Source organism: Bos mutus, chromosome 5, assembly GCF_027580195.1.
Source record: "Bos mutus isolate GX-2022 chromosome 5, NWIPB_WYAK_1.1, whole genome shotgun sequence".
In the NCBI taxonomy this organism is placed as follows: domain Eukaryota; kingdom Metazoa; phylum Chordata; class Mammalia; order Artiodactyla; family Bovidae; genus Bos; species Bos mutus.
In genome coordinates, this window is record NC_091621.1 from 15,907,534 (window position 1) to 15,918,061 (window position 10,528).

The window sequence follows — 10,528 nt, forward strand, 5'->3', positions numbered from 1 at the left end:
AACTAGAGAAAGCCCTCATGCAGCAAGGAAGACCCAGCACAGCCAAAAATAAATAAACAAAGTTGTAAAAAAGAAAGACAAATATCACATGATATTACTTGTTTGTGGAATCTAGAAAAATGGTACGAATGAACCTATTTAGAAAACGGAAATTGAGTCACAGTGTAGGAAACAAATGTACGGTTACCGAGGGGGAAGGGGGAGAAGGGCAAATTGGGAGATTGGGAGTGACACGTAGACATTGCTTTATATAAATAGATAACTAATAAGAAGCTACTGTATAGCACAGGGAATTCTATTATATTCTATAATGACCTATATGGGCTGCCCTGGTGGCTCTGACAGTAAAGAATCTGCCTGCAACGCAGGAGACATGAGTTTGATTTCTGGGTCTGGAAGATCCGCTGGAGAATGGAACGGCTACCCACTCCAGTCAGTGTTCTTGCCTGGAGAATCCCCTGGACAGAGGAGCCTGGAAGTCTACAGTCCATGGAGTCACAAAGAGTCAGACATGACTGAGCGACTACACTGAACTGAACTGAATGACCTATATGGGAATAGAATATTAAAAAGAGTGGATATATGTATATGTATAACTGATTCACTTTGCTATACTGCAGAAGCTAACACAGCATTGTAACCCAACTATATTCCAATTTAAAATTAATTTTTAAATAAACAAAAATTTTTAAAATTAACAAATAAAAATTAAACGATTGGCATCTGACGTTGTTCCATAGGACTGAGTCTTCAATCTGTGAAATCTGATACTATCTCCAGGTAGACAGTGTTGGAGCTTTGTTTGTTGGTGTGAGAGATTTCCCCCTCCACATGCATTGAATTGGGTCTAGAACCTTTAATACAAAAGTCTTTGAAGTAAATCACCATATAATCACAATAACACAGATGTACAAAACTAAATGGAGAAAAGCCAGGAATTAGGCCAAGGTCTTATTGATTCAAGGCCCTCTTGGGCATCAACCTCCTTCCAATAGGAAGAAGAAGGCCAGGATTCCTTCACACATTCTCCAAGCACAAAACCAGGAATCGAATTTAAAGCTGGTCTTCATTTTTCCTGGAATCCCCAATACTGCAGTTTTCGTCAGTCCCACTAGAGAGCAACCTTTCTGTATTTATGCTCCTACTTGGCAAAGCATTGGTGTCAGGCAAAGCACAGGCCTGACTCTCACGTCTGAGCAGAAGCTTTCATGACCCAAATAAATCCCCCAGACTCTGCAAAACTTATCCCACTTTTAAACAATCTAGGTAGATAATTTTGAAATGCTAACATGATAACTCATTGAGAAAAGCCTTCAAGGTTTGGGGTGAGGGTATTCTTTGAAATGTGAAAATGTTAGTCGTTCAGTCATGTCTGACTCTTTGCAACTCCATGGACTGCAGCCCTCCAGGCTCTTCTGTCCATGGAATTCTCCAGGTAGGAATACTGGAGTGGGTTGCAATTCTCTTCTCCAGGGGAATCTTCCTAACCCCAGGGATCGAACGCAGGTCTCCTTTATTGCAGGCAGATTCTCTGACTTCTGGTGGTAAACCAGACACCAGAGATACCCAGGTAAGTGCCCCACCATGGAGCTGTGGGCCCAAAATTGCCCCAGTCAGGTTCTGAAAAGAGAGAACGTTCACTGGGGTGAAGGACCTGCAGGAAGAAGTCTCTGGCTCCATGGCCCTGTCTTTTCCCAGCCTTGGGAAAGCTGAGCACCTAGCTGAGATCTCCCACACCAACAAGCAATGCTCCAACACTATCTACCTGGGAATAGTACCAGGTTTCATAGGATAAAGGTTCAGTCCTACAGAACGTCTCCCATCCCTACATCTCCAGATGCCAATCTTTTAATTTTTATTTATTTATTTTTAACAATTTTATTTTTAAATGCTTTGCACCACCCTTTGTATGAGGGTGGTTCAGGGTCATGGCCAAGGCCCTTGTACTAAGCTAAGGCAGGGAGCCTGAGGACTTCTCAGGCTGTTCTCTTCAATTAAGGTACAGAACCCCCATTTGGGACCAGTGGACTGCAATGGGTGGCACATAAGATTAATAAAAGACACCCACACATACCTCCTTTAAGTGCCTTACATACACTGCAGACTACTAGACCACCATTACAGAGGCTGGTAACAGTTGCATTACAGAAGAGTCAGAAATAAACATTTTCCCTTTATAACTAAAGTGACCAGTTAAAGCTCAAGAGATCTTGCTCTCCTCCTTCTCGGCTCCTACAGTAACTTTCCTGTCTACGTTCCAACCTAGCAAGATCAAGTGCTGTTTGCTGACCCAAAGCCCTGCTAGCCTGTAAACTCTGTTTGTGGGTCACCATCTCATCCCACTACCTGTCATAGGACCCAAGCCCAATATCGGGGGACGGAGAAATAGTAGTGCTACAGATGCATCCTTCTTTGGGGCTGGGTCTTTGCACAGCCATCATCCCCATCTCCCTTCTCTACAGAGTAGGAGTCAGGGGTTAATGTCTCCCAGGCCCATCCTGGAAATACAGAATATCTGGTTTTTCTTTTTTTAATATTTATCTGTTTACTCGGCTGCATCAGGTCTCAGTTGCAACATGCGGGATCTTTTTTCCATCATATAGGATATTTCCTTGTGATGCACGGACTCTCTTGTGTCACTCGGGCTAGTAGTTACTGCACGTTGGCTTCATTGCTCCTCAGCACACAGGATCTTAGTTCCCCCACCAGGAATCGAACCTGGGTCCCCTGTATTTCAAAGTGGATTCTTAACTACTGGACCACCCTGGAAATCCTTGTTTTTTTCTTTATCTAAAGCTGGTCTGTGAAAGTCTTTGAGTGCTAGAAACCATCTTCCAAATTCATTTCTTCTTTCAATCACTAAACAAATCTTCCCAAACTAACTATATGAAGCAACGAGTAAGACAGTGTTGGGAAAATTGACATGTGTACAAAATAAAGAAACTTCCATTTATATATGATATAAGTGTGTGTATCATATGTGTGTGTGTGTGTGTGTGTGATACAGCCAAAAGAGTCAAGAAAGAGAAAAACCCATCCACCAACCAAATACATCCTGTAGGTTATAATATGTAAAAATCCTTTATTGTTGAGGAATAGAGAGAGACATTATATTTGTAGGATGCTACAGAAAATCCAGGGCAATCTGTAGTCAATGATTACAGGGACTGGGGATGCTCACAAGGCAGTTTCTGCAGCCAGTGGGACAGAGAGAAGAAGGGGTCAAAGCACAAGAGTGTTACAGGGGTAGGGAGGAGGAAGGGAAATAGAAGCGTGTGCATCCAGGGGTGGGTGTCTTCACGATGTAGCCCAGGAGTCCAGGAGTGGAGTGCTGAGGACCAAAAAAAAGATCAGATCACATCTCTGTCCTTAAAACTCCCACCACCCACCCACCAGGGAGGTGGGGGAGAAAGGGAGGGGCTTCTGTAAGGGAGCAGTAGAGAGAATGGAAGCCTTAGCCCTCAGCTCTCCATGTAGCCTTTGAACTAGAGGATTGAAAAACTCTCCTAGCTACAGTTGCTTGCGTCTTCCCGGCTGCTATGTGCATTGCACTACCCATTCATAAACACCATGTGCGTGGTCTGAGGGGTCCACACAGAAAGACGTAGTGGCACAGTTCATATCATCCTGGCATCCCTATGAGCCGGGCATACACACAGCCCTGTCCAATGCATCTTGGAGCTAATGCTCCCCTGGCCTCACCCAGTCCCTCCTCCTCTTCCCAGAAACCTCCCAGAGGAAGGACAGGTCCAGGGATCACTTCCTTTTTCAGCAGTTTCACATGAATGAAATTAGACAGCAGGATGATCTGTGTTGATCCATCTCATCTAATCTTTACATGCCAGCCCCAGAGGCCTTGAGTCTATTCTCCCCAGTACCTAACAGGTTCGGAATGCGCCATCTGTGGTGAGATTATGAGGGCTGCAATTATGAGTCCAGTCCCTCCAAAAAAGCCTAGATTCACCAGAAAGCATTACAAGTAGATTTCTATAATGTGCTTGTTTCTGCCATTTGTATAAAATACTATGGCAAAATTGCACTGTAATTATCTTTATGGCCGATGCATAACGTTGGGGAGAGTATGTCATCCAGATATAGCTGCCCCGTATAATTATCTGGCCGTCGGCAAGACTGAAATAACAATCTAAAGAGAGCAAAATGATACAGTAAGTACCATGTAATCAGCGAGTTACGGTTATTACAGCTTTTTGTGCCCCCTCGCCCAACACTGAATGGGGGGCACAGTCATGACTCTGGGCCTGGGAGTCATGCACAGGCAGTCTCATTGAGAGCCAGCTCCTGGTCCTTGGGTCTCCCTTGAAACCAATGAGAGGGGGTAATAGGGCCTCAGGGAGAGGGGCAGGAGTCTCTAGGAAGACAAAGGCTTCCTGACCCCTCTCTTTGCCTCCCCCAACACCATTCTTGGGAAGCTGGTGCAAAGAAAGCCATCAGTGAGCTGCTATTGCTATGTGTGGAAAGCTGGTGTCAAGGCAGATGGTTCCGCATTTTGACAACACACTTCCCCCGGGGGGACTCACGTTCACATACCAAGTGGAAGAACTGTCAGCCGACTCAGGCCTAGGTTCCAGCCCAGACGACTTCAGACAGACAGACCAGAGCCCACCGAGGCAACATTGGAACCTTCCCTACACCTCCCAGACTGCGACAGTCACAGTGAAGCCAAGGTACAATGCTATGTGCCAGGCACTGTTCTGAACACTTGACCTAGACTCACAGCAACAGCCCTGTGAGATAATATTATCATCCCCACTTTTGAGATGAGGAAACAGAGGCACAGAAGGATTATGTAACCTGGCCAAGAGACACAGCTAGTGAGTGACAGATCCAGGATTCAAACTCAGGCCATGCTCTTATTCATTACTCTGCACAGAGCGATTACGATAACAGTTTCCAGCCAATCCCCATTAGATTTCAGAGTTTTTCTTGCATTTCTAGAAAGAAATGCAAGAATCATCCTTGCAAAGAACTCTATAGTGGACCCGGTAACCCAAGATTCACGATGATCTGGATGGTTTCAGCCTCCCTGGGAAGCAAAATGCTTCACGTGGGAATAAATGTGGTACCTATAATTATCCAATAATGATCTCTCCATCTTTTGCACAAATCACAAGAGAATAGAGTCCAAACAACAGAAGTTCTCCATCAAAGAAACCCCAGGGGAAAACCTCCTCTTGCCATTTCCCCCAACTCACTCCGGCTCAATTGTAAGCTGGGATCAATGAGGCTGGAAAGAGATGAGAAAGAGGGGTATGTGTGTGTGTGTTTGTGTGTTTTTCTGTGTGCACACGTGTGTGTGTGGTCACAGACAAGCACACACTTCTAAGTGTTGGGATGTATTTAGGGTGTTAATTATGAGCATTAATGCCCATAGCATCAGAGGAAATGATCCTCTGGCAACGCCCCTCCTACCCCACCACATACCCACAATCCCCTCTCCTCGCCCTGAGTAAATCCTTACCTCATTCCACACTTGGAGGGTACTTGAAGGTGCCAAAGCTGGGGATGTTTTCTTGGTTTATATCAACAGGAGTGTCTGGAGGGATGTAAAGGGTGAAGTTAGGAGGGATTTTTCTGACTATGACCTTCACCCTAACCCAAAAGCAAAGGGCTGGCTATGCAGGACAGCTTTGGACGACAGAGTTAGGAAGAAGAGGGACTCTCTGTTTGGGAAATGGGGGAGGGGCAAGCAAAGCCTCTCTGACCCTTTCCCAACTGCAGCAGGACCTTCTTAGAAAGGTCTCCCCGCTTTGCTCCTGGGGAGGGCTGGACTGTGGGTCCAAGCTGATTGAGTAGAGGGGTAGAGGAGCCCTCACTGTAGCTAGGGAAAGTCCTGTCTTTCCCCCCACTGACAAACATGAAGCAGTTGACTCCTGCTACACCTTTGCCAGCACCCCAGCCCTCCCACCATGCTCCTACCTGGCTGGAGGTTCCTCTTGCCCATGAGACCCACAAAGAAGTCATGCATGTCACCTGCATAAAAAGGGCCAACATGGTCAACCATCACGATGAGGGGTTGATATATTTCCCCAGACAGGTGTCAAGATTTCTGAGGTTGGGTTCTGGTCTCTGTTTCTGTATCTCACCACAGCTTGCCTCCCCACAGTTAACAGGCTGTCCCCTTAGCCCACCCTCTCTGTCTACCTCCCTCTCCCCCATCTTTCAAGAACTCTCAAATTCTCCCACCCAGCAGGTGCCTGATTTAGAATCTTCACAGCCACCAAGAGATCCTCTTGACTTGCACTACCACGCCCATGGAGGAAGACCTCACCAGGCCCCCCACACCTGCTTCCTCTGGCGCCCAGGGGCCTCTCACACTCTCTAGAGGCTGACTGAGCAGTTGCAGCTGGGATGCTGTTTGCACCAGTGGAACCGGGGCCAGCCAAAATAGTCACTGGGCCCTGTGCCCGTGGAGCTCTGGGCAAGTGGTCAGCAGAGGTCGGGAAGGAGAGGAGGCTACTCACGTTTCTGGGGAAGTGGTGACTCCTTAGGACCTGTGAAGCAAGAACAAGCATGTAACTGGGGAATGGGATCTGCAAAGAGACGATTGGAGGGGGTTCAGATCACAACCCTCAATCATTCAAGAAACCATCTCCAGTCTCCTTCCCTCTTGAAGGGTCTCCCAGGCCTATTTAATCTTCAGAATCCTGCCCCCCAAACCCCTTTCCCTGAGGCTGTATCCTACCTACGCTGGCCTTGCTCAGCATCTTGAGCAATCCATCCAGGGAGACCACGCGGCTATCATAGAGTCTCCGGAGCAATGATGGGGGCAGCTGGTAGAGATTTGAGTCCTTCTGGGGGAGAGAGACAAAGAGGGCCAAGGAGGAGGCTCACCCCCAATCCTCTCACTCTTTTCCCACAAGAAATGGCCTCTTCCTGAGCTCATCACAGCTGAACCTGACGTCCTATTTCTTTCCGGATTTCCTCTGGTTTCACACTAGAAGAGAAGTGGGCTCTCAAATTGTGGACTAGCAGCATAACCGCTGGGAGTTTGTTAAAAATACTTAATCTTGGTCCTATACCAGACCAACTGAGACAAAATCTGAGTCTTAACCAGGCTCCCAGGTGATTCATGGCAAGATTTGGGAGGCACGTGTAGAGGGAACACGTTGGGTATCCCTGTAGGCCGACCAACTGCCCCAGTTTGCCCAGGTGTGTGGGGCTTTCAGTGCTCAAGCTGGGACAGTCCTGGGAAAACCAGGACAGTTGGTCATGCTATCTCCCAAGCTCAAAGGGGACAGACTCCTGGGGCCCCTCACAGCTCCTGCCACCTCTCAGTGAAAAGGGCCTTTGGTTCTTTTCACCCTGGCACATCCAGAACCGGTCTGACCAAGGATATGGTTGCCCCACTAATCGAGTGAGCCAGGAATTTCTGAGAAAGGTTCATCAGACAGAGCTAGTATCCTCTGGTCTGTGCTCCATGATTGAGCCACAGACAGGACATGGTCCTAGGGACACGTGGGTGTAGGCAGCCGGGGCCACCAGCCATCCTGGAATCGCCCCACTCTCCACTGAGTCCATGGGTGTTTCTCTCCCTGTGTTTCCCACCGCCGCTCCCTCTCTTTTCTTTTCCATTGGTTTCTGCCTGTGTTTTTCTGTCTCTCTCCCCACCACCCCCCTCCGGATTTAGAATTTCAGAAGGCAGCATGCTCAGAATGAAGCCTCTTCTCCTCCACAACTGAACCCCATTGTAGCCCTGCTGCTGAGCAGGGGTTCTTAATCATCTTGGTGGTTTCACACATGCCAACCTGGCTGCCCAGGCACACATACATCCTACTCCTGTCTCATCCCAATTTATCTCATCCTCATGGACCTGTAGGGAGAAGGGGCAGGAAGGCAACCTCTCTTTTACTGGACAAGAAGGGCAAGGTCGGAAAGCACATTTGTCTCAGAGTAACAGACCCAGATATTCGGTCTCCAGCTGAAACTTTGGCTCCGAACGCAGTGTCCAGCCTTTGTCTGGCACTTGCTCTGTGTTTTTTGAACTGGTTCTGGTCTTTTGGAGCTCGTGTAGCAGCTACCACCTGCAAGGTTGCCAGCCCATCATGCCTTGGGACACCTCACCAGCTGGACAAAAACTGATGATGTCTCTTTGCCCAGCCCACAGCTTCCCACGCAACCACTTCCCCAAATTGTTCAAATACTCTGCGCACCTCCTGTAATGAGATGCTAAACAGATCCAAGCTGGAGAGGCATTTAGACTTCACATGCTGAATTTGTAATAAGTTCCACCTGTAATCATCTTAAAAGCACTCGTACCAATATAATTGCTGTCTTTTCAAAACCTTGAAAAGACTTCCTCCTTGTTCTCCCCCAGTACCCCTATTCTAACAACTCCTATTCTTTTTCTTAGAGGAACTTCAGAAACTGGGGCCCAACTTGTTTTGTGATTTTTTGTTTCCTATCCTGACTAAGCAGAGGCTAGAGGGGGACATGGGACGGGAGGAAAGAAAGGGTTGGGATCTTAGGAGCACCTGAGGTTACTAAGGGTGGAAGAGCAGGGGATAAGGGAATTCATGTGAATTTTTAAAACAACATAATACATAAAACTGACAGGTAACAAAGAATACAAACGACTATTTGGGAGAGAAATTCTGACTGTTTCATGCCATCCAGGGAGTGAGGAAGACCTGCCCCCCTGCAAAGGGACAGAACCTGAGCTGGACTCAAGGAACCTGAGACCACCTTATCCAGCACCATCCACTCACCAGGTCACCAGACAATCAAACAAACAATGTATCAGTGGGGCACCTTTTACATACAAGGTGTCAAAGACATGCAGAGGGACAGAGACACTGACAGACATACTGGGAGAACATGAGGCCCCCAGAGAGGCAGGGCAGTCCAGCCCTCTGGTGGATAATCCAAGTAACTCCCCACCCGCCCATCCCACCTTCCTCCCTACAGAGGTGGGACAGGCAGAGTGTGGCCCCCATGATGGTGTCTGGTATTCTGCCAGGGTGGCAAACCAGAGGGGGAGCCTTACCTTGCTGTGACCCCCACCGGGCACCACCTGCTCCTGTGACTCCTCACAGACCGCACCCAAACTCCGAGCTGAGCTGAGGGCCAGGATGACTGCAAACAGCAGGGCGCTCCGCATGATGCCTAGGAGGACAGAGAGACAGGACAGGGGAGGCAGGGAGGAGGAGGACACAACACAGGTGCAAATGCAGGAGGCATTCACCACTAGTACCCTGCCTCCCCAGCCCCCAACTCTCCCACCCCAGCCTTGGTCAGTGAGAGTCTCTGAGCTGGAGGGGCTCAGTCTCCCGGCCTCTATCACATGTTCCCCCAGTCTGTGCACCTGGCAATGAGCAATGGCGCAACAATGCTGGGGGCTCCAGCTCCCAGGGAAGATAATAGACTGACAGGACCTGCAAGGGTCTATTTCGTTTGTCAGCTGGAGGAGGGAGCCTGAATGCTATTTTCCAGCCCTAGATACCCTAAGACTTAGGCCAAAACTTTCTAAATATTGGAAGAATCAGTCTGTACCCACAGGCTCCAGGCATCACTACATCAACCCCTATCGCCTCTTTCTGCTCACCTGCCCAGTAGCCCACTCCCTGATCAAAGGCTGCCACCTTTATTCCCTCCTGACTCCACCCCTGTCCTCTGGTGCCAGCTCCTATCCATCCAACATTCTCTGGCTTGTGCCTACCTGTGGAGCAGCTTGGAGCCTGGGACAGATGGTCTAGCAGGATCAGGGAGCTGGCCGGAAGCACTGCCCGCTCCCCACGAACGCTGCTGGTGCTGCTGCTGTGAAGAGAGAAACAGGGAGTGGAGGGACTGGGGAATGTGGCAGGAACTCCTGCCCAGCTCCCTGATAAAGGCTCTGGGAGGGTCTGGGGGAGCCGGGGGAGGGGCTGAGAATCACCAATCCCAGGGTGGCTGGCGGGGCGGGAGGCTGGTGCGGGTGAAGGGGGATATAGGCTTCAGACACACGCACACACACACACACACACACCACAAACCCAGCAGTGAGCTGAGGTTATCCAGCAACTCACAGTCCAGCAGCCCTGGAGCTGGGCGCACTAAGCGATGATGTTGCTTATGCAACTCAACAGATGAGGTCCCTGGGCTCTTTCTCCTCCATATCCACACACCAGCTCTTTGCCCTTTAAACTTCCAGCCTCAACTGCCAGGCCAAACCAATCTCTGGCAGGTTCTTCTCTGGCCACCCCCCGTCCCCACCACCAGGATGAGCAGGATCCCATCCCGGATGATTGGGAGGTGAGTCTGGCACCTCTCCAGTCTTTGGTTGTCCCTCTGTCCTCCTTCCAGCTGGAGCTGACTCATCGCACTGGCCCTTAAACCTCTTAGGGTCAGCACTTCTCCCCAGTGGCTAGTGCAAAACCTCCAGCGTCTGCCTCCCTCCATCGCCTCCCCAGGGCCAGTGCCCCTCCCCTGGGGCCTCCCACCCCGTTTCTTGACCCCTGAATCAGCCTGACGTTGTTGCATCCTTCCAGGGCTCTCACTTCTATCCTTCCTGCTGTCGTCTATGAGAGGAGGA

At 49.2% G+C, this 10,528-nt stretch overlaps 1 protein-coding gene across 2 annotated transcripts; it reads right to left on the minus strand.

Annotated features, from left to right (window-relative positions):
* Positions 1–3,067: 3,067 nt before the first annotated feature.
* TAC3 (tachykinin precursor 3) lies at positions 3,068–9,829 on the minus strand. 2 transcript variants are annotated; one of them, XM_014480100.2, is made up of 7 exons: positions 9,677–9,829; positions 9,005–9,123; positions 6,704–6,809; positions 6,483–6,512; positions 5,938–5,991; positions 5,480–5,554; positions 3,068–3,331 (listed from the first exon to the last, which is right to left on the minus strand). In XM_014480100.2, exons 2-6 carry the CDS (start codon positions 9,116–9,118, stop codon positions 5,481–5,483), a joined length of 378 nt encoding a protein of 125 aa, XP_014335586.1. In that variant the 5' UTR covers positions 9,119–9,123; positions 9,677–9,829; the 3' UTR covers positions 3,068–3,331; position 5,480. The 2 variants fall into 2 exon arrangements, with proteins under 2 accessions (XP_014335586.1, XP_005901771.1); XM_005901709.3 differs by having other exon boundaries at positions 6,704–6,812.
* Between the last annotated feature and the right edge of the window lie 699 nt (positions 9,830–10,528).